At 41.6% G+C, this 24,461-nt stretch overlaps 1 protein-coding gene across 1 annotated transcript in view; it reads left to right on the forward strand.

Moving 5' to 3' along the window:
* Nucleotides 1-24,461, forward strand: part of THBS4 (thrombospondin 4) — a 36,708-nt gene that overhangs the window by 10,798 nt on the left and 1,449 nt on the right. The window contains exons 3-21 of the mRNA XM_079995403.1: nt 3,341-3,588; nt 5,588-5,693; nt 8,328-8,422; nt 9,287-9,338; nt 10,299-10,471; nt 11,089-11,226; nt 11,833-11,910; nt 13,103-13,255; nt 13,594-13,698; nt 14,132-14,239; nt 15,218-15,377; nt 17,096-17,214; nt 18,140-18,192; nt 19,395-19,588; nt 20,890-21,068; nt 21,378-21,426; nt 21,755-21,951; nt 22,202-22,374; nt 23,593-23,732. Of these exons, the coding sequence (XP_079851529.1) occupies nt 3,341-3,588; nt 5,588-5,693; nt 8,328-8,422; nt 9,287-9,338; nt 10,299-10,471; nt 11,089-11,226; nt 11,833-11,910; nt 13,103-13,255; nt 13,594-13,698; nt 14,132-14,239; nt 15,218-15,377; nt 17,096-17,214; nt 18,140-18,192; nt 19,395-19,588; nt 20,890-21,068; nt 21,378-21,426; nt 21,755-21,951; nt 22,202-22,374; nt 23,593-23,732 (2,520 nt within the window). The remainder of the gene's footprint in view (nt 1-3,340; nt 3,589-5,587; nt 5,694-8,327; nt 8,423-9,286; nt 9,339-10,298; nt 10,472-11,088; nt 11,227-11,832; nt 11,911-13,102; nt 13,256-13,593; nt 13,699-14,131; nt 14,240-15,217; nt 15,378-17,095; nt 17,215-18,139; nt 18,193-19,394; nt 19,589-20,889; nt 21,069-21,377; nt 21,427-21,754; nt 21,952-22,201; nt 22,375-23,592; nt 23,733-24,461) is intronic.

Consider the following 24,461-nt stretch of genomic DNA (forward strand, 5'->3'; position numbering starts at 1 on the left):
ATTTTATTGCTTCTTTTACTTCTGTGGTATTTTACTGTATTATAAAAAAGAAACTATAAAAATAAAGTTACAAATCATACAGCATATAGCACAGTGCATTGCAATTGCTACAACAGGTTGAAAAATCATTAAGTGGTCCACCAAAACCAGTAGCAATTTTCAAGTTGTCCTTCCTAGGGCAGGTGGGTGAGGAGCTTGGGAACCACTGCCTTAGAAGGCAGGCGAAAAGCTGCTTGTGTGAAGGTTAATTTCATTGTCTCCATTGCCACATAACATCTAAAGGAAGTACAGTGGTACTTCAGGTTACAAACACTTTGGGTTACAGACTCTGCTAACCTGGAAGTAGTACCTCAGGTTAAGAACTTTACCTCAGGATAACGGAAATCTTGCACTGACAGCACGGCAGCAGCAGGAGGCCCCATTAGCTAAAGTGGTACCTCAGGTTAAGAACAGACTTCTGGAATGAATTAAGTTCATAACCAGAGGTACCACTGTAGCTGCAATTTAGGGATTAGGAATTTAGGGATTATTCTGCAACCAGCCTTCACCACTACATTTGTACAAGTATAAACAATTGATGGTGGTTCAGGGGTAATGCTATAGTTCTGTTAATAAGGAATGAATAAATTATTGGCTGTCACATTAAAGGCCTTCACTAAAATGCTGCTCTGCGATTCTGTGGTTTATCTATTGACTACTGAATTTGTAATTTACTATTGAATTTAATGCATTAAAATATTAAAACTGCATCCTTTTCATTCTTCTCAAACCATAAGGACTTGTTTTTTAAAAAAAGTGAAGAAATGAAAGTATTTTTTAACCAAGTCAATAGTGTTCCAGAAGTGGACAGTGATCACAAAAACATATGCTAATCCATCAAAATATATGCTGCAGACTCCCCAGATACCTCCATGTCTACTTTTCCCTCTCTCCTGACCTTCTCACCTGGATATACACTCAGAGAAAAGACTGCCCATCTTTTAAAAATAGCATTTTCTTTAAAAGTTGTGTGTGCTCACTTAACAACAGCTCTTTGAAGCCTATTCAAATATCCAAGAGGATTTCTGGTATCCTAAACTGAAACTTTTTTTTTTACTGCCTTTCATAAGCAAAGCAGCAGGGACTCTGGTTTTCTCCACAGTGAAAACGACTGAAGTCTTCCTTGTCCATTGGCACCATTAAATTCAAACTTTTCCTGCAGTGGAAGGGTGCAGCAACACAGATGGTTTAAATATAATAATGTCTTTGGTCCTTCCTAGCAAGCATTTCCCCCTCTGCTCTCTCCAAAAAAAGTATTCCACCCCCTCAGATGAACCTTGATCTTCCATCCAATCCAGCTGCCCTCCGGCAATCCTGTCTCGTGGCCATTGGCCAATCGTGAGCTCTTCCACCCCTTTCCTTTATCTATCTTTCTCTCATTCTCTGCTGGATTTATCCAGTCTTGCTCCAGATGCAGGATCTTTCTTATAGGGCTTGCCAGATTCAAAGCTGGAGAATACTCACATATCTTTAAATCTGCAGTAGAGATTCCTCTTGTCTGTTGCATCCCAGGTCCTGACAACACATGGCTGCACAGGAGATCACTGGTAGCTTTGTTCCTGGGGCAAATAATGCAAGGGGGAGGGTTTATTTTTACAAGGATTACAGCACACAGAGAAAGGCACCAGTATACCTGAAGGAGCGTCTCCGCCCCCATTGTTCTGCTCGGACGCTGAGGTCAGCACCGAGGGCCTTCTGGCGGTTCCCTCATTGCGAGAAGCAAAGCTACAGGGAACCAGGCAGAGGGCCTTCTCGGTAGTGGCGCCCGCCCTGTGGAACGCCCTCCCATCAGATGTCAAAGCGATAAATAACTACCTGACATTCAGAAGACATCTTAAGGCAGCCCTGTTCAGGGAAGTTTTTAATCTGTGATATTTTAGTGTATTTTTGGTTTCTATGGAAGCCGCCCAGAGTGGCTGGGGAAACCCAGCCAGATGGGCAGAGGCTACAAAAATAAATTATTGTTATTGTTATTATTATTTATTATAAAGGGCTAAATCTCTCCCCCCCTCTCATCATAGTCCTGTTTCTTCCCTCAGTTGCTTTTATTTTCGAAGGGGAGAGAAACCCAAGGCATATTCAGTGTTCTTCTAATGTGGTTGCCACTTACATAGCAGCTTTTAGTAGATAAAATGCTCTATGGTCTTAACTTTTGTACCTTTGCTTAACAAACCATCAAGGCAGATCTAATCCATGAGATAGTGGGGCCAGTTCCTAAAAAGGAAACTAGACTTGATATCTCACAAATTACATCTAGTTTGGTCCTGAGGGAGCAAATATGGAGCTACATTAAAGGGCAAGAAATTATAAGTTGTTCAGTTGCTGCATATAATTTAGCATGTGGAGAGGTACTTTCTGGAGTTTTCTTTCCAGATGTCTTTAGCCAACCCTGCTGCAGTCCTTACTATTTCTGCTTTAATAATATGAAACGGAATCTGAGAACCAGAAACTAATTCAGGGCCAGATGCAAAACAGAACTGAGCTCCTACACCTTCATGATTTATTGAAGATCATTTCTATACCACTTAATATATAAGAATAGATTAGATCTAAATGGTTTTTAACATACTAGGAAACACAAAATTGCTTCTTTTAATCATCACCATCATTAAAATTTCTATCTTGCCCTTCCTCTCCAAGGACCCCCAGGGTTGCAAACACTAAAGTGGTAAAAGAGTACAATTAAAATGAAAACCCATTGAAAAAATGTAAAAATATACAATGAAACAAACAATTAAAAGTACAGAAATGCCTGGAACTGTAGAGATGGAAGGGACCATGAGGATAATCTAGTCGAACCCTCTGCAATGCAGAAATTTTTCACCCGATGTTGTAGCATGCATAAAAGGACCAGTTTCATGGATCGGGGAAAGGCATGGGCAAAAGATGTCTTCAAAAGATGTCTCAAGCAGATGACTGATAGATAAAAGTTGCGTAGAAGAAGGAACCCTGTTGAAATTCCTTCTTCCACACAACTTCTAAAGGTGCAGGAGGCCCTTCCTCTTTTTGCGTTTGGCCCCAACCCAACCTGTGCATCTGTGATCATGGAGAGAGCTGGAGCTGACGGGTGCCCCCCTCCCTTTGTTAGCTATTTTATTTTTATCTGCATCTAGGACAATACTCCACATGGTATATGCATTTACAAGTGATTTGTTAACTAGAGCTGTCGCAACAGACACGATCGAACCAAAAAAGCTGAGCTGGCTTTCCTTAACTTTCCGCAAACTTCCTGCTCCGTTGGCAGAGGTTTCACTGTGTACCAATTATACTGTGTTCTTACAATAATGTTATTTTGTTCTAGTTTCCCTTCGGTATTTGAGGAGCGATGGGAAGTTAAATGCTGTGATCTTCAGCAACGTGCCACTGGCAGATGGGAAGCGCCGCTCAGTCCTCCTCAGGCTAAGCGGCCTGCAACGTGGCTCCAGCAAAGCCGAATTGTACGTGGACTGTGTACAGATGGATTCCGTTCAAGATCTGCCTAAAGCCTTTTCAGGACTGTCACAAAGCTCAGAGGCAGTGGAGTTACGAACACTGCAGAAAAAAGCACAGGTGAGCAGCTGTAGAGGAGTGATGGAGTCTTCATGCAGAAGCTCCTCTCATGTCAGGGTGCTTGCTGATTGGGTGGAGACACATGCACTTCATTTGTCCGGCCCAGGATGGAGAGGGAGCAGGGGAGATTCATGAGTTCATCAGTCAAGTTCTTCCCCTCAGTCCTCTTGGAGAGAGATTCGTGAGTATAACCTTCCCTTGCAATTGAAGAGCTCTGTGGCACTACCAGAGAACTTCTTATATATATGAAAGGAGACCAGTTAGGGTTGCTAACGCGGGTGGCGCTGTGGGTTAAACCACAGAGCCTAGGACTTGCTGATCAGAAGGTCAGCGGTTATCCCTGCAATGGAGTGAGCTCCCGTTGCTCTGCCCCAGCTCCTGCCAACCTAGCAGTTCGAAAGCACACCAGTGCAAGTAGATAAATAGGTACTACTACAGCAGGAAGGTAAATGGCATTTCTGTGTGCTCTGGTTTCTGTCACGGTGTCCCGTTGCACCAGAGTCATGCTGGCCACATGATCTGGAAAGCTGTCTGTGGACTAACACTGGCTCCCTCGTCCTGAGAGCGAGATGAGTGCCGCAACCCCACAGTCGCCTTTGACTGGACTTAACCGTCCAGGGGTCCTTTACTTTTACCTAACTTTTTTTTAACCAGAGAACTTCTTACATATATGAAAAGAGACCAATTAGGGTTGCTAACTTTTATTTTCAACAACTCTGGCATCTCAAACTGAGCCTGTCTCTCTGTGTACTTTTATGAGGAAAACCAACTTCTCTTTTAGTTAATTGACTTAAAGTTACGCTGAAATCTAGGCATGTGCCGTATTCCTTTTGCCTCTGGCACAAAGCAACTTTAATTTATTTTTGATAAAAATCAGTGACTCCCATGAAAGAAAGCGAACTCTCCTTCCTTTTTAAGCAGAGGTTGGATGGCCACCTGCCATGTATGATCTAGTTGAGATTCCTGCATTGCAGGGGTTGGACTAGATGACCCTTGAGGTCCCTTCCAGCTCTACAGTTCTATGATTCTATGTGCAAAGTACCCCATTCTGCTTTAAAAAAAGATGCAACGGATAGAAAGCGGCGGGGGGGGGGGGGGATACCAGTGGCACATAGATTTTTTTCCCTGGTTTGGCACTTACTATATCCTGCCTTTGATAAAGTTATCGTCATTGTAATTGAAGAATGCACATAGAGACATGCCCCTAAACCTGCACAACCCAGCAGCCCTTCATTCTCTGGCTGATGGATGGGATCATAATGTTCATGTGTGCATTCTTTTAGCTCTGCAGTCCCAAGAGGAGCCAAGTGCTCCTTCTGGCAGGAAGTGAAGAATCAATTTCTTTGCAGTTGCTTATTTTATGGCTGATGGGTGGTGCAAAGTTGGTCAAGGTCCTAGTGTCTCAAGATCCTGATGGCAGAGGCCAAAGCTCTATAGCCCCATTCTATCCTGACAACAGGCCAGCCAGATGAAATTCCGTCTTGGGCAATAATCTGGCTGGCCTGTACCTTTTAAGGCAGCCTTCTTTAACCTTGGGCCTCCAGATATTGGATTGCAAGTCCCCTGACCATTGGGCTAAGATGGTTGATGGGAGTTCTAGTCCATCGATACCTGGAGGCACAAGGTCAAAGAACTCTGCCCTAAGTGCAGCTACCTAATCTCTGCTTGGTAAAGATACCAATATTTTAAGATACAGGGCACATGTAAGTTTTCTTAGCTGGTCATAACCAAAATGCATATCCTTCAGGTTCTTGGGAAGCAACTTTTCCTATGACTGTTACAGCAAGAACATATTCATTCATACAACATATAGATGCACCTATTACTGGTGTCCGCATTAGTAGCATTTGTATGTCTTCTCCTAACAAAGAGTTCTTGCAGCTGCCTGTTGTGTTTGTGAAGGTCATGAAAGGCATTTGAACTGTTGTGAGCTTTCGAAAGGAAAAGCTGGGATACCTCTTCCTAATGTTATGCCCCCAAATCTCTTTTGTCATTGCAGGACACTTTGGAGGAACTGAAGCTAGTAGTAAAAGGGTCATTGTCCCAAGTAGCTGGCCTCCAGGACTGTTTTCTTCCACAGATTGAGCCAGCAGTTCAATATCCAGGTAGTTTTTATATTACAAAATAAATGTACTTGGCCATATGTAATATTGTATTCAGAGCATAACCAGGTTTCCTAGTGACTATTTTTATCCTAGCTGTACTGCAAGAGGAAGCAAAGATATACCATCCTTCCAAGAAAGTCTCCTGTAACTAAGCAGTAGAGTTGCCACGTCTTGCCCTTGACACCAGATGTTGTACTTTAATTCTCCGATTGACGTATGAGAAAAAGGCAAGGAATTGCAACTACAGCACACATGGCAGATAGCCATCCAACCTCTGCTTAAAAAGGAAGGAGAGTCCATCATCTTTCATGGAAGTCTGTTCCAGTGTTGAGCAGTTCTTACTGTCAGACAGTTCTTCCTCATGTTTATTCAGAATCTCCTTTCTTGTAACTTGAATCCATTGGTTCGGATCCTAGCCTCTAGACCAGGCGAAAACAAGCTCACTCAATCTACCTTGCAACAGCTCTTGAGATATTTGAAGATGGCTATTGTATCTCCTCTCAGTCTCCTCTGTACCAGGCCAAACATAAACAGCGCCTTCGACTTGTTGTTCCTTAGGCAACTGCCTTAGGAAATATATTAAATCCAAACCGGAAACATTAAACAAACAGCAAAACACAAACCCTCATGGATAGTCAGTAGAGTTTCACCCAAGTTTCAGGAGGCGGAAATTTATCAGAAGAGAGTTATCTGAGGAAAACCTGTTATTGGAATTTCACTTAACTCCATTTTATGAATAGTTTTAGGAGGCTATTTTTGCTCAGTCCCAGAACCCTGGCAAGGTGTTCATCTTTTTCAAAAGTTTTGAAACTCAGCATGAACTCCCCACCTGCATTTAAGCATGTTTTGCTGCTTTTGTTTTATTTTTTAAAGAGGGAAATCAGTGCAAAAAGATAGACCTTTGACAGCACTGCTTCCCCCTGAGTTTAATCTTGGGCAGGTCTGCATAATGTGGCAAATGCCACTTCATAGCAGCTCGATCTCTCAGTGTCTATCTGTTGGCTGGCTTTCCTTTCCCTGTCCTCCTTTTCTGAGGACTGACAGCATGGCAGCAGGGGCTTGTAATAATCACCACTGGATAAGGATGGGAAGTGACTTGAAGGAGGGGCACCAGAGCCTTTTGGCTCTATGCCAACAAGGTATGAAGTCATGCAAAAAAGAAGCTCATCCTCCTTTCAAGGTAGAGGCGTATGTTCTTAGAAAAGCATTGACTTGGCTCGCATTGTTCTATGGGCATGTTTTCTAGCCTTTTTCTAGTAAACCTGTTCAGCAGATATCAAAGTGGTGGCCAGAAACAATTTAAACTAGATCACTTTAGCATATGTTGGGGAGAAAAGAATCATATCATCAGTGCATGGGCGTTTTTGTGTTTTGTGTATTAGCTGAAATGAAGTCATCGGTGGTTGATCTTGGTAGAGCTGATGTGTCTTGGAATTCAGTGCACAGAATTCTGTAGCAGCTGCCTTTCTTCTGTCTAGGAGAGCTCTGCACTTTAAGACTGCTGCATCAAACACCGATGCCACACAGGGGCCTCATGTGCATGTGCTCATGTGTGTACGATGCCCACTCTTGCTTGCTTGCTGTGAGGAATGTCAGTACAACACCGGTGTTTCTTTCAACAACTTTAATTGTGTGCACGTGGAGGGGGGAGGATGACATGTCAGTGTTCCCACCATTGCCATGTGTTGATAGTTCCCTCCATGCATGTATTCATTTGTTTATTTGGGTATTTCTACGCTGCCTTTCATGGGTGGCGCTGTGGGTTAAAGCACAGAGCTTAGGACTTGCAGATCAGAAGGTCGGCAGTTTGAATCCTTGCAACGGGGTGAGCTCCTGTTGCTCGGTCTCTGCTCCTGCCAACCTAGCAGTTCGAAAGCACGTAGATAAATAGGTACCACTCTGGCAGGAAGGTAAACGGCGTTTCCATGTGCTGCTCTGGTTCGCCAGAAGCGGCTTAGTCATGCTGGCCACATGACCCGGAAGCTGTACGCCCGCTCCCTTGGCCAATAAAGCGAGATGAGCGCCGCAACCCCAGAGTCGTCCGCAACTGGACCTAATGGTCAGGGGTCCCTTTACCTTTACCTTACCCTGCCTTTCAGGGCCACACAGTCCTCTCAAGGTGGGCCACGTTTTATTATACAGAGTGTCATTGATGAGTGGCATTGTCATTGGTGGATGGTGACATCATTTCCAGTTTTGCTGCCATCTGCATGTGCAAGGATGATGTTGGTAATGATTGATCCATGAATGACTTGCTAACACATTTAAGCGATCACTTGATTCTGTAGAGGTTGAGCTGGCCCTTAAAGCTGCAATGCAGTCCTTGAACTACTAGACCAAGGCTGCTTGGGAGTAAGCCTCAGTCGAACAGTGGGACTTATTTCCAAAGAAGCATGCATAAGATAGGGCTGCATGGCTGCAAAACTAATAATAAACTAGCTGGAAATAAGTCTTATTGAAACTAGTGGAATCTCAGAGTAAACATGCGTAGAGACAGATGGTAAATTTGCTGAGGTCCAAATTCTAGGCAATTGTGAACTTTTATGAAGTACTTTGGAGGTTAGATAAGTGTCAGTACTGTTGGGTTTCTGAACTTCTGCATTACACTTTTTCATAACTTTCATTTTATTATAGGTGTCTCTACAAGTGACTTTAACAGGCAGTTATTAGGTCACATGATGCAAATGAACCAAATACTGGGTGATGTGAAAGATCTTCTCCGACAGCAGGTATAAGACACGTTTATATAACACTTACTTTGCTGACCGCTAGCTTAAATGGGTAACTTATTATTTCTGCTGAAGTTTCACCCACAATTATTATTATTATTATTTATTCAATTTATATACCAACCTTTATCCAAAGATCCCAAGGTGGTGTACAACATTAAAAACACACTACAAGTGAGACTTCTGGGCAAACTTCTTTCCTTTACATTAAGAAATAGGTAATGAAATAGTCCACTGCAATTTAATAGAGAGACTTGGTTGTTTTTGGATGTGCATGGCATAGTTCATTCCTGAATCATACCACTGGCCTCCATGGATTAAATTCTAAGAAAGATTGTGGGTGAGAGCATGAAGGATATGCTTAACTTTATAAAGTTATTTATGAATGGTGATGGCCTGAGCCTGCACACTTTTCCAGACTTGGGAAAATCATGGAGACTCCTGGAGCTGATTTAGTGATATGTGAAGGCAATTAAATGAGGCAAGGCTGGGCTCAGACATGTGTCTACATTTCACTCCAAAAACATTTAAAGCCCAAATTAAAGTTAAGCCTTGCATTATTATTTTTGTTTGAAGGCCGTTGGGTTTTTGAGCTGCGGTGAACATTATCTGCTCTAAGTAGTTCAGCTGAAGATAGCAGGAGGTTAAAATATGAAATCATAACTGTTTACATGGAGATGACTTGTCATAAGGTCCAGTATGGACAATTATGCCAAAAACAGTACCAAGTAACTGTTTTGAAAAAATAGGCAGTATTATTGGTTAGGTTGTATAATGTGCATTGTCTGGTTTTTCTGTAATAGTCATAGTGGCAATTCAAGAAAAACAAGCCTGATGAATGTATTTATTTTATATAATTCAAAGGTTAAAGAAACAACATTTTTGAGGAACACAATAGCTGAATGCCAGGCATGTGGTAAGCACTTTTGTATTTCCTGATTTAAGATATGATGGTATAAACCAAATCATCAAACCGAAAAAGCAATATTAATATTTGTTGTCCTTAGCCACACCAATTGTGAACACTTCCTTTGAAGTAAGGTCTACTGAATTTCATAGGAGTTCCAAGTAGACATAGGGGAAAATTCAACATGCTTAGGTGTTTGTTCTGTCAGGGCGAACATTTTGGCTCTCCTACCCACCCACCCCACTTTTCCAGGGGTTCTCCTTATTCCCTCCTGAGCTGGTATCATGGGGGGAAAGCCTTGCTGAACAAGTGGAAGTCTTTGTGTAGAGCTTCTGCTGGTGGGACTCAATAGTTGAGTTTTTAACTGATACCATCCTGTTCTTTGCATGCTTACTCAGAAATAGTTGCCACAGTAGTACTCCTCCATTGTCTCCCGAGACAGACAGATTTGTCAACCAACCATTCAGTGAGGCTTACCCCCCAGGTAAGTGTGCGTAGAGCTGGAGCTTAAATGACTGAAAATAAAGAGATGCTTCATATTCTTCTGAATATACTGATCGCCTGGACACCAAATGGAAAATAACCGTTCTAGGTAGTTTTGTTTTCTGCATATCTCAACAGAGAACATACCTGTCAGCACAAACAACGATTAGTATTTTGGTACCTTTGATTGGTCAGATTGGACTTGGAGGGAGTTGGGCACTGGTGACACACTCACTGCACACAGCCTGCACCAAGGTCTGGAGCCAACAATGGTAGCTGGTCGTGGTGGTTACTGTAGTGTGTGCAAGAAGCAAAACAGATAAATGTTGTGTTCTTCACACAATTATCTCAGAAGATACCTGACCCAACTATAGGATTGATCCACTGTCATGCGTGGTACAAATGTTCAACATTTACCTCAGGATTTACTGATCAGCAGCTGATTACTAAAAAAATAAAAATAAATTGTTCTACCTCCAATCACAGGTTTGGGAGCTGGAAATTTCCCCACACCATCCCCCCCGCCCCCTAAGCCCAAATGTGAAGCCAACACTTGTTTCCGAGGGGTGCGATGCATGGACACGGCAGATGGATTTCAGTGTGGGCCTTGTCCTGAAGGCTTCACTGGAAATGGAATTATATGCACAGATGTTGATGAGGTAAAATGTTGTTTAAAAGCACCCGTGCACAGCCCAGTGAGAAAGGAGAGGTTCAGCCTATGAATTCTGGAGCTAGAGAAATCCAAGATGTCTCATCAATTGATGACCAAGGGTAAATGAATTCCTTGTGCTCAGAGTGAGTCCCCTTTCTCCTGGTATTACATTAGAAAATGAGTGGGCAACCTGTGGTGCAGGGACCACATGCAGCCCTCAGGCTGGTTTAACATGGCCTGGGGGGGCTATCCGGCTCATGTCCCTTTCCTTCCCTGTTCTATCTCCATTGCAAGAGTAAGAGAGAGACAAGGGTGCGGGGGCAGGAGAAAAAGATGATAAAGAAGTAGGGAGAAAGTAGAGGAAATACACCATGTTTACTAAAGCCATGACTGCTCTTACTATAAATTACTATTATTATAACCCCTACCCACTGCTAGTTCTGCCCCATGCCCATTTCTTGTGAGGTTACGTTAACCCTCTAGAGAAAAAAGCTTGCCTACTCCAGTGTAAGAAGTATTTGTTAGAACATAGGCTTCTAGCAAATGTCCAAATGGACTCTTAACTTTGCTGGCTGAAACCTATATAATTAGTACATTGAATCACTTTGATGGTTTGCTTTTTAGTGCCGGTATAATCCATGCTTCCCAGGGGTGAGATGTGTGAATACAGCTCCAGGTTTCAGATGTGAGGCCTGCCCATCAGGATACAGCGGGCAAATCATTAAAGGAGTGGGAATCAACTCTGCCAAAAATAACAAACAGGTGTGTGATTTCATTGCAATCCATCAAAAGCTAGTAAAAGTCTAGCTCTGTATCTGTTTATGGGTGCACTGCACAGCTGAATGTATTTCTCTTAAAGATCTTAACAGATATGTCTGTAAAAAATGTCTGCGCTGCTTCCGAATGTATGGCAAAATAATGCTGGCCTAACTAATGGCAGTATTAATAGGTTTGTTTGTGGACAGAGATGTGGCTTTTCTGGAAAAAGATTCCCATGATTTGCACTGGAACTTTTTCAGTTTGCATTAGAAAACTTGCCATAGAGCAGGGCCTACTTTAGCACACTTATTTTACTTGAAACTGCCAAACATGCCTAATATTGTCTTTGCAACTGGCATCCATTCATTGTTACTATCGAACTTCTAAAATGGAATGTTTTCTATTACCCCAGCTCAGCAGCTACAGCAGAGATTAGCTGACCTATCTACTACTCAAAGGACCTTTTGCTGTGCTTTTTAGACTATTTCACAATTGCATTAACACCATATTAAAAAACAAACCAATAAATTTTAACAGATTTATGCTAGTTGTTTTATACTTTAATAACTGACTCACTGTACCTAACTTGTTTTTTTTTTATTCTGTTAGATCTGCTTGGACATAGATGAATGTCAGAACAATGGAAACGGGGGCTGTGTTCCCAATTCCCAGTGTGTAAACACTGTGGTAAGCACATGGTTATGTCAGATTGTCATTCTGTATGTTTGAGGAGCTGTCCCAAAACAAGGGGACAGTTCACACAAACCACCGTCAAGTGATTATAAACTCAGTGGCACAACATTCACTTGAATGCCAACCACATAACGATTGTGTGAAGCCAGCAGATAGTTATGTAGTCCCATTCTGGCCCCCTTCCACTTAATGACATTATCCAGTGTGTTCCTCTTCTGCCATCTGTGAAAAAGGGAATTCCAATTCAAGTGGTTGCAACAAGAAAGACATATTATACTAACCAGAAACATTAACAAGAAAAACAGTTTCCCTGTGCAAACCAAGGGAGACATAGGAAACTGCCTTATATGAGCTCAGATTCTTTGTCCATCCAGCCTCATATTGGTTATTCTGACAGCTAGCAGAAAGTCAGCATTTTCAGCACCTAATACTGGGTCTTTTCCCCTGGGAGATGCTAGGGATTGACCCCAGCACCTTCCGGGGGCAAACAATGTCTTTCAAGTGTCCAAGGATATGCCTTGGTGGGTGTAATACTAGGTCTGAGTTTACATTTTTTGCATAAACTTCTCAGAGATTTAAAATATCTGTGCAGACTTTAATGAAGTACCTTTTGGAACCTCAAGAAACTCAAAGTGGGCCATGGGTATTACATAGTCCCTCCCCCCTGCCCCATTGTAAATTTCTCCCTCTCTTCTTATCCACAGGTTTATTCATTTATTCATTAAGTATTTATAACCCACACATTTATAAAAAATATATCAAGGCAGTATACAGCATATTGGAATAGACTCCCTGTGCTTGGCTCCCAAAATTAAACAAATCAGTGACACCACTGTTGTGAGAAAGTTTTCTTATCTTGAAGCAACAAACAGAAAGACACTTTAATCAATTAATTGTTTAGGTCCACCAATTTACATTTTGTGGAAGGATTAAAAAGTTACCTTCAATTAATCAGGTGGCAAATCTTTTAAAATATGCATTATTTTTAATACTTTTTTTTAAAGGGGGTCTATTAAGACATTACATTTTTTAAAAAAGGAAAAGAAAGAAGTGTAGATGTGTTAAAACATTCTCTCTCTCAGAGGAAAGAATACCTCTTTTTAAATTGTTCCTCCTACGATACGTGCACGGACCATTCACAAACAGTGCCTGACTGGCTTTATGTTATTGTTTGCTTTCATCAAAGGGCTCGTTCCACTGTGGGACATGCAAACCAGGTTTTACTGGAGACCAGGTCAGGGGATGCAGGCCTGAAAGGAGCTGCAGGAATCAAGCTCTGAACCCTTGCAGCATCCATGCACAGTGTGCTGAAGTGCGGCAAGGAGACATCTCATGTATTGTAAGTTGATGATCTCACAGATTTGTTTTAACTTGATCCCTGTTTTGACATTCTTCAGTAAAATCTGTAATTCATTTTTTTTAAATGTATTGTGTTATCCTTTGGGGGGGTGAGTTATATTTCTCAATATCAAAAAAAATTGCAATTAAATTGACAATATGCTCTAAGCAAGACATCATAACTACATACTAATTATTTACATTTTTAGTAGTATGTAATTACACTGCCCTGCTTAGAGCATATTGTGGGTCTTCTAATTCCATATCCGACAGCACTTGTGTATGTTTGTAGAATTACTTCCTCAGCCTGGCTTTATTTTGTAACACTTTTGCTCGCAGTGTGGTATTGGCTGGGCTGGCGATGGCTTTGTGTGCGGAAAAGATATCGATATTGATGGCTATCCTGATGAAGAACTTTCATGCTCAGCTGAGAGTTGCAGAAAGGTAAGATCTAAGAGGGCAGGCACCTGATCTCTCACGTCTTCTTCATTTTAAATCACAGCACAGGGAAGTGCACAGGAGGGTGAGAAACAGAGCAAACATGAGTCAGCAACGTATTGCCTATGGACACACATGGTCTTCCCTGACACCAGCACTCCTTTGCTTATGAAATTAGACTTGGAGAAATTAATTCTTCCCTCCCCAGCTGCTCTTTCCGGGATGGTCACTTGTCAACTAGGTTTTTCAAAAAGCAAAAACACTTCTTCAAGCTTTAAATGCTGATGGGGAGGGGTTAAATGAATGTGCATGCAGGTGTATGGCTTCATCATGTGCATGATGCCCATAATAGTTTTGGCAGTTTGCAAATATGCTCACAGCTTGCAACCCATGATCAAAAGCATGGGTTCTAGATCGCCACCTTGTTTTCCCCCCATAGGACAATTGCAAGGTGGTTCCAAACTCTGGACAAGAAGATGCTGATGGAGATGGAATTGGAGATGCCTGTGATGATGATGCCGATGGGGATGGTATTCCAAATGATCAGGTACTGGTTATAGATATTATTTATCTGTGTAATTTACATCCCTCCCATACTCAAGCAGCGGGATTGTAAGCATCAGCCTTTATATCAAGCACCTGCACAGCCTCTAGTGCATCAGTGGCCTTTTGCCATTTCCTTAGATCAACACAACAACAACAACAAACCTATGGTTACGTGTAACATACTCAATAAACACACAAGACGTAACCGGCTGTACTTTTGAATAAATAAGGTATACTATTCATTGTATCAAATTGTAGATTTCAACGGAAATCTCATAAAGTTCAACGGAAAAAGCAGAAGACCCAGTGGATCAGTTCATTCTCTAGTCAGTTCATGTTTAAGGTCCATACATGTAATAGTATCTATTCCACCTGTCTGTTCAAAGAGTCCAATAATCCACATGAAGGGTTGTTACAGTTCCACAGAATCCTTTCACAGAGTCTAAGACAACAATTTCCGGAATTTTAGCCTTGTTTCGCCATCCTAGGCTTCATCAGTAGAACAGGCTCATATGTAATATTACAGGATAGTGGATCTTATAGCATAGTAGTGGTCTTCTGCTTTCTTCGTTGAACTTTATGAGACTTTCATTGAAATCTACAATTTGATACAATGAATAGTATACCTTATTTATTCAAAAGTACAACCGGTTATGTCTTGTGTGTTTATTGATTATTTACTTAGATCAAACAGGTCTATCTGTATGCAGGACTCGATTAGACATATAGAATGGTAACAGATATCGGTGGGGGAGCATTTCAGTCTCCCAGGACATGGTACAGCAGACCTTGTAAGAGTTGCCAGGCATCATCATCAACAACAAAGTTTCAAAAGGAGATTCCCTGTGTGAACCCACTGAGCTGAATTCTTCTGCAAATTCATCACTTGGAAAAGCAAAGTCAGCAGAGAGTGATGATGATGAGTGATTCTGCTCCAGAGAGACTGTAGCCCAGAGCACTTTGCCTTTCTCTGTTTCAGGACAACTGTGTACTGGCTTCTAACGTTAACCAGAGAAACAGCGACCAAGATATCTTTGGTGATGCTTGTGACAATTGCCGTATGGTCTTAAACAATGACCAGCGAGACACGGACGGAGATGGCAGAGGAGATGCCTGTGATGATGACATGGATGGAGATGGTGAGTACATCTTCGCCTGTTAGATACCCTCTCTGTTCTGCGCTTGAAACTGGCACTGGAGGGACCTAGCATCAAAGCTTGCATTTTCAACATTGACTTTTTAAGCAGCTGTAGCACATTCTTAGGCCCCACTTACTCAACACAGCTCTCAGCACCCCAAAGAGCTGCTTCTGAAGACTTGGAGGCAGCAACAACATCAATGAGGTCCCTTAGTCACAAATGACAGTTAACAAAGCCCTCTTTGGCTCCTGGCCTATTTATTGTCATTGTGACAATTGTGATCTTTGTGGTGAGTTCATCTTTTCTTTTTATATGTGGAGAATGAGCTTTTATTTACCACAGCCGATTTACCTGCAACCACTGCAACCAAATATCTGTACTATACTGTTAACTAGGTTTGGCTATAGCCCGTAACTCTATAACCCAGTAGCTGTGATATTTTGGATGTGGTACAAAAGCAGCCAGACACACTTGTATCATAAAATAAAAGTAGCAAGATATCATTTGTCTATTTTTTATTTATTTAAAAAACCCCTATACATGTAAAGTAAGGTAAACAATAACAATAGCTGGTTACTGTTTAAGACTGACTGTTTTCTGTTGTAAGGTTACTGTATGTTTAACTGACAGTTTCAGAGGTTTACATAAGGCTGGCTGGTAAAGAGAAGTTCCTAGCACTATTTAACCTATATGGCAATTACTCAGTTGAGCCCATCGCCAGGTACTGTGGACGTCACCTGGTTTCCTTCAAGCCAGACTAGCAGGCAGTTCTCATTCTGATCATCTTCAGAAGCGCCTTGCTGAATTCTCCGTACTGTTCAATGCCCTTATATGGCCTCATGGCCAGTCTTGGCTTAAGCCAGTGATTCAGCTCTTTGGGGGGCAAATTATACTACCAAGCTTTTCTTTCGCCTCAATAACCTCTTTTCCATCTTGCTTCAGCTCCGGAGTCTAGACTTCAGCCTTCTCCCTCAGCTTATTCTTAGCTAGTCTCATCCTAAGTCATTTTCTTCATTCTTGTCTTCCTCTTCTTCATCTCTTTGCTCTTCTTTGTCTCCCTCAACAGTAGTAGAATAGGCCTATTTATCTTCCAGCCACCCTGTCCTTCAACACATCAGATTTGAGTGGCATATAAGTCTCCCCCTCATCAGGCCATTTTTGCCATTCAGTGATTTAACAAGAATTTCTACCTAGCCGGCCACTCAGAACTGCAATTTTACAATACTCTCCTTAAGAATCTAGTCCCCCCGCCCCCCCAGTCTTATGTAAGTAAATAAAAGCCAACTGCCAGTCACCAACAGATAGCTAGGACATCAAATTTAACCCTTTACATGACCCCATATACATAGACATTGTATCTAAACCCAACCCTGTTCTAGTAAACATTTTTTATTGGTTTTTTAAAACTACTTCTCCACAATCCTCATTACTACTGTTGTTTTGTATCCTTCCTCTTTTCCAAAGGGCTCAGAATTATATGTGGGACTATCCCACTTCATCCTCAGGCAATACCTTTGAGGCAGATTAGGCACAGAGATCCCAACAAGCCCAAGAGTTCCCAGTGAATCCAATGGCCAAGTAGCAATTTGCAACAAGGTCTTCCTTGGTCCACATCTCATCTGCTATCGATTATGCCACACTGGCTCTTTGTTTTTGCCCTTATGAGTTGCTAGAGCGATGCAAAACCAACATTGATTTTGTGTCATCGTTTCATTCAGGTATTAAGAACGTTTTAGACAACTGTCAGAGGGTCCCCAACCGGGAACAGAAAGACAGAGATAATGATGGTGTGGGTGATGCTTGTGACAGCTGCCCAGATATTAGCAACCCAAATCAGGTGAGCAACAGCAGGGGGGAAAAAGCCATCGGCCAGAGTAGGCAACCTGTTACCCTCCAGATAATTTTAGACTATAATTCCCATCATCCTTGGCTATTGGCCATGCTGACTGGGACAAATGGGAGTTGGGGTCCAACAACATCTGCATGGCACCAGGATGGGGAATCAAAGTCTTTGGTTCTTAGTGGAAGCAACAATGGAACTGTCAATTTAAGATTATGAAAATTTCAAGTGTAGTGTTCCAGTTCCATTGTGGCAATAAATATTTAGAAAGAAAGAAAAGTACAGCTCTGTTAAACTTTAGTATGAACTATGATAACTACAGTAATGCTGTAGTTATTGTTTTCCTGTATGACACAAGTCTTGATCTGACATTTAATCAATCCATGCATAAAGGTGTCCAGAAAACCCAAAAGGTTTGCTACCTCAGCCTGACTGGTAGCAGGTGTCTAAGAATCTCTGGAAGTGGCTTTTTCCCAGATCTGTACCTGACAGCCATTATTTGAAGGTGTCAGATTGAACATGGGACTTCCTCCTTTCAAAACATGTTCTCCACTCCTGAGCCCTCATTTGTGCAAATCACTGAGATAAGGCCCAATGCCAATAAATGTTCTCACTGAATAAATAGCCATAGGGATTAAATGTCAATCTTCTTTAATTGCAAAAGCAGGCAAACAAAGAAACTGAAAAGGATTTCATGCAGGGGGGGATCTCTCTAAGGATAAATAATCTGTGCCTATAAAACACAGAATTGTATGCACAGCTGGGGTCCAACCCATGTTTCCACCTATTCAGATATTAATCCCCTTCTAATACAGATTATTGAAAGATGTGTGTTGAATTTTAATGACTTCCAGCAATGTAATTTTATATTTTCCCCTCTCTGCAATTTAGTAATTCAATCTTGTTCTATTTCTGTTTACAGTCAGATATTGATAATGATCTGGTAGGCGATTCCTGTGACACCAATCAAGACAGGTAGGGTAAATTTTAATCAGAATCAAATTCATCCTTGTTATGATGCCGCTGGAAGGTATTTAACTAACCTGCCCCATCACTGCAAATATTTATGCTTGTGTAATGGGACATGCCTGCACCCTCTCTCAATCTGCTCCTGATGTAGGGGGCATGTGTTGGGGGGAAACATTCCCCTGAACAAGCAGATATCCTTGAAATGATGAAACATTCACTTTGTTGGATTCCTTCCACTAATTTCACTGAAATTGCACCTATGTCTCTACCAAGGTAAAGGGTTAGCTTAAATTATTTTCAATACACTGTACTCATTATTGGAACCAATGCAGATTTACAATCTATTTCCACAAATTGTCTCTCTTCATATATGTTAAAAGCACCCTCACAGGCTGAGGCGGATAGCGATTAAACTGTCTCATAACCAGTTCACCTCCCCAAATTACTATCTGCCCAGCTATGGACTAGAGAGGTGTGGGGATGACCTTTGAGAAAATAGCATAGGAGAAAGGGTTAACCACACCCCAGCACTGCAAGGCTCACCCCCTAGCTACTCCTTCTTTAATTAATGCCGTTATTTAAAGCAGAAGAGCAATAAAGCTCATTTCAATAACAACTGCATGATGGTGTATAGAAAACAGGTTTTTGTGTGCCAAAAGTGCATGGAAACAAATACAGCAAAAGACCATTTGGGCTTTACTTCATACAAGTAAAATAAGCAAATATTGTCAGAAGGGTTGAAATCATTTGCTGGATGCCTCCATTCTCAGTAATACATCAAGGATGGTAGTCATTATAAACCTAAGTGTGGGAATGACTTCCCTTATGGCTAAAGACCTCAGTTCAGGCTGCAGAGTGTTTACCATTCTTAGGACAGGAATAAACATCAGTGTTTCCCTTCATGTCTAGTTCCAGCTTGTAGTAACCTCAGATATATTCTGGTTAGAGAAGATTCAATAAGTTCCCTGAGATCACGTGAATATCTCCAATTGTTTCCTCAAATAAGGTGGTTTTGTCTCCAAGTACTAACTGTCACAACATACCTTCATTAGAGGCCTTCCAGTGTAACAATGGATACAGGAAAACAAACAAGCATTCCTTGTCAGTAGTACAAGAAGTAGTAGCCAACATTCCTATTACTTAGAAAGACAGAAATAGTAACTAACACAGGGTGTTTTTGCTTTTACCCCCTCCTGCTTTACTCCCAGTGATGGGGATGGACACCAAGACAGCACCGACAACTGTCCCACGGTCATTAACAGTTCCCAGCTAGACACCGATAAGGATGGGCTGGGCGATGAGTGTGATGACGATGACGACAATGATGGAATTCCAGACCTTGTTCCTCCAGGCCCAGATAATTGCCGGCTTGTTCCTAATCCAGGACAAGAAGATGACAACAGTATGGCAGACATTTCTTATTTTTTCTCTTTTTACCTCAGTTTTTATTTTAATGCACAACATATGGTGACGATATGGTGCCTTCTAATCCTCAAAGGAAGCTGATGATTTCCTTTGATTATAAGGAACCTATATTTTCCAGTACTGAGCTTTGCTTTGACCTTGAATAAGTGTCAACCAAGGGATTGGCTCTTCTGGATCGAATCCAGAAGGGACCTACAACTAATTAGAAACACCACATTTCCCCCTTGGTATCCACTCTTGAAAACAGAGCATTTTAGAGCTAGTTATGTGACCAGACTCTTACCAGCTTCCTTAAGAAATGCCTTTATTGAGCTTTATTGACAGGAACAATAAACTTATATTGAATGAGAATTGAATATAATTGGTGATTATAAGGCGCAAGGGCCATTTTATCCATAGTAGGAGCAGAAAGTTTTCCCCTTGCACAGACAGTCCTGTGTATCTCAGCTTCTTTTGCAGAGCAGAGGCCTGTCTGTCAAACCAGACTCTACCTCAAGTGTGAACAATTTCATGCAGGTTACAAAAGGCCATGAGAGGGCAGTGGTGGTAAGGTTTGGTATGAAGCACATTAAGTCAAGGCTCTTAATGAAGCCCAATAAAATTAAGATGTAAAGACCAAACAACACCTGTAATTGTATAAATGGGTATAAATTGCACCCGTTTATTTTTGGGTGATTCATTCAGAGTAACCACAGTTCCCCAATTTTATCCACAAACATGGTTAGAACCCACATTTTATACATCAGTATGCACTTTAAGTGTAATCCACAGGGAACACAGGCTCTTCCTGTGCTTCTGGTCTGAAGTACCAGGGCAGTGATTCACCAGCTGCTACACCTTTGCTTTGTTCACTTCATAGCAAGGCTGCTGCTTCTTCTCACCTATTTTCACCAGGTGGTGTCCAAATGGCTGCCCTACCTGCTTTTATAGTAGTTAATGAAACCTGAAATGGATTCAGTTCATAATCTGGCTTCAGCCAGAATCTCCTAAAGTGATATACAACTCTGTTTAATTCAGTCCTCAGGATTGCTTACACATTGCTCAAATGCTTCCCTTTGGTTTTATCTCTTGGTACCTGGCCATTACTAGGGTTGCTCCACCCCTCCTCCCTTTCACTGTTAAAGGCAATCAGAAATTGGGCCTGATGCAATTCCTGCATATCTATGAGCTTGGCAAAACATAAGGATTTGTTTCCCCCTGTTAACTGCTGCTGAAACAGCTGCTTTGTGAAAACAGCTATCAAATCACATCCTTTGGGTGTTGTGTTCATGTGTCCAGGTGATGGAGTTGGTGATATCTGTGAATCAGATTTTGATCAAGACACAGTGATAGATAGGATTGACGTTTGTCCCGAGAATGCAGAGATCACCCTGACAGATTTCAGGGCTTATCAGACTGTCGTCCTGGATCCAGAAGGGGATGCTCAGATTGACCCTAACTGGGTGGTTCTGAACCAGGTAAAACATTTTTTAATATCTAAAAGCATCCAGGAATGATAGGCAGAAAAAAGCAACTAAGACTTCTCTCAAAACTTGGAAGAATAAGGGTGTTAATGTTGAAATGGGGGGGGGGGGTTTGCAGGGGTGGTACTTACTGGAGGAAAACAATCTGGATATTTTTGGCAAAGAACATAAATGTGCTGGACTCACAAGGTGACACATGGATGAGCATTGATAATGAAAGTGGTCTTTATCCATCATCTTGGGCATGACTTAATAAAACATCCTTAGACTAGCTTCATGAATTATATTGCTTATGTTTTATAGGGCATGGAGATTGTGCAGACCATGAATAGTGATCCTGGACTTGCTGTAGGTATGTGAGGTTGTTTTTTTTGTAGACACTCACAAGGCAGCTCACAAGCAGAAATGAATTAAAACTATTTGCTCAAAAGATCCCTATAGTGATCCTCAATGTGCAGCCTCCATCCAGCTTCAGGATGCTTTGGTCTATAGCCTAGTGCTAGAAGCATTAAATCCCAGATAAAATCTCCAGCATTTCTGGTTAAAGCAGGGGTTGGGCACTGCAGGCCTGGGGTCTGGAGCGGTTGATTGGGCCTTTTGCATCTAAAGGAAGAACAAGTATTGAGTTTTACACTTATAATTGGTTTGAACTTGATGTGTATACCTATACATTTGAACAGGTTACACAGCTTTCAACGGAGTTGATTTTGAAGGCACTTTCTTTGTCAATACGGCAACGGATGATGACTACGCCGGCTTCATTTTTGGTTATCAAGACAGTTCCAGCTTTTATGTGGTGATGTGGAAACAGACTGAGCAGACCTATTGGCAGGCAACTCCGTTTAGAGCTGTTGCAGAACCTGGGATTCAGCTGAAGGTACAGGCTTGAGCCAAAATGACCCAAATCTCATTAATGTCATCTAGCGTTGCGCTAAGATGGAACTGGCAGGGCGTTTGTATGATGTGGTTTCTAACGTTCGTTTATTTGGATGTGTGCGCCTGGTTCCATTACAGAATGGGGAAAGAATTAAAACTTCTGGTTTTTCTCATAATACTCGGAGAAATGTTATTGTTATTAAAGGAGATTTCTTATTTTTGACTTGTCTTTGTACTTGTGTTCTGTGTAGGCTGTTAAATCAAAAACTGGGCCTGGAGAACACCTCAGGAATTCACTTTGGCACACAGGGGACACTAATGATCAAGTCAGACTGCTTTGGAAAGACCCTCGAAATGTAGGCTGGAAGGATAAAGTTTCCTATCGCTGGTTCTTGCAGCACAGACCTCAGGTTGGGTATATTAGGTAAGGCGATGGGCAAAGCAGGATACAATGCAATTCTAAGTGAACATCAATTGTGGTCTATGTGTATACTTAAAAATGCAATACTGTCGTACCTTGGTTTTCAAACAGCTTAGTTCTCGAACGCTGCAAACCCAGAAGTGCTGTTCTGGTTTGTGTACTATTTTTGGAAGCCGAACGTCCAACTGGACTTCCAATTGGCTGCAGGAGCTTCCTGCAGCCAATTAGAAGCAGTGCTTTGGTTTCCTAACGTTTTGGAAGTTGAACGGACTTCCAGAACGGATTCCATTCGACTTCTAAAGTACGACTGTACAGTATGTGAAAGCAAAAAACAAACTTCTGTTTCACAATACACACTACCATACGTTTGTGTATAAATGTAGCTCTAATGATGGTAATGGGTTTGCTTTTTATTTTATTTTATTGGTTTTCAGTTTTTGCCCAGTACCTGAATAGTCTGTTGCAACTATTAAATATTGTATGTAGAACATGCTATCCACCCCAAGCCTTCATTCGGGATGTGCGCCTAATTAAAGTTCTGCTTACTTTGCTTTAAGCAACAGTGCCATTCTGCTGCCTGAAATATGTTAATGTGAATTATACTCACAGACTAGGAGACGAGTTGTAAAAAATCTGGCATGTTGTCTTCCTGCTGTCAGAAATTATTACCAAGCAAGACTCTCAGCAAGCTCATTTCCCCATCAAACTAAGGCTGAGTTCACACATATTGGTAGCCACAACATTTGGCTTTTCACCCCAATCACGGTGCTTTTCACTAGGAACTTATTAACACATCCAGCTGCAAGTCTTCCATGTCTGTTTCATGATATCATAACATGAATCAGCTCCAGGTTCCTATCTTTTTTTAAAAAGAGAGATGTTTCCATATTTTGGCAATTTATATGCTTAGTTATTTTCACCTTTAAGCGGTGTACAAGTAACTCTACAATAAAGATAAAAACCAGTAAAACTGCTAAATAAGAATTCATAGATGTGTGTGTGTGTGTGTGTGTGTGTGTGTGTGTGCTTGTAACAATGCTCACCAATACAAAGTACCTTTTCCCTTTTTCTGCCCATGGCAGCCATTTTGTGCTGCCACTCACAGCACTTTTATCTATCTATATATGAGTACCAGCACCTCACTTTAAAAAAGAAAAGAAAAGAACCCACTGTGTGCAGAGAATCAGGATACATCTATCTTTATTTGTTTCACTTTCAAAGGGCAAGGTTTTATGAAGGTTCTGAACTGGTGGCGGATTCTGGAGTGACCATAGACACCACCATGCGTGGAGGAAGGCTTGGTGTTTTCTGCTTCTCTCAGGAAAACATTATTTGGTCCAATCTGAAGTATCGCTGCAATGGTAACATTTTTCCACCACATCCTCCTCCTCCCTAATCAAATGGGCAGCTGTAAAGAGGAAAGCTGTTTTAGGGAAGTTGCATGAATGACTTTGCAGATAAGGCATTGCTATGCTTTCCAAATCTGCAATGTGACTTAGCAGGTCTCTGGGCTTCTCAGATGTGAGTACAGCTGATAACTCAACTGCTGTGTAAATGTCAGTTGCTTGCAGAAGACCCTTTGGAGATCTAAAAAGTGTGCAATTAATCATGGTAAAAACACCAGTAATCTTTGCACAATACCGAGCATTTTGGAAATATTGAAATAAGAATCTTGGGAGAAAAACATCATCAAGAAGTAACAGGTGCATCCATTGACTCACATTATTTCCTTTAGGTAGTCATATTCCCACTGTTACTTGGGCCACAAAATAGGGAACAATTGATCAATGGAGAAGCCCTCAAGTGCAGGCTTTGCTGTTCAGATCTTAGACATAGAAACTGTTCAGCTAACAAAAGTGTACAGCCATGGACAGTTAAAGTTGCAATCTTAATATGCAGTCTTACTTGGCAGGAAGGCCATTGAATTCAGTGGGATGTAAATCCTTCCTTACATCTGTGGCTTCTTGCATTAGACTTGGCCACAGTGATCCATGCGACGGTCATCTCCAGGCTTGACTACTGTAATTTGCTCTACGCGGGGCTGCCCTTGAAGCTGTCCCAGAAACTCCAGCGGGTGCAGAATGCTGCAG

Source organism: Podarcis cretensis (assembly GCF_951804945.1).
Source record: "Podarcis cretensis genome assembly, chromosome: 11".
NCBI lineage: Eukaryota > Metazoa > Chordata > Lepidosauria > Squamata > Lacertidae > Podarcis > Podarcis cretensis.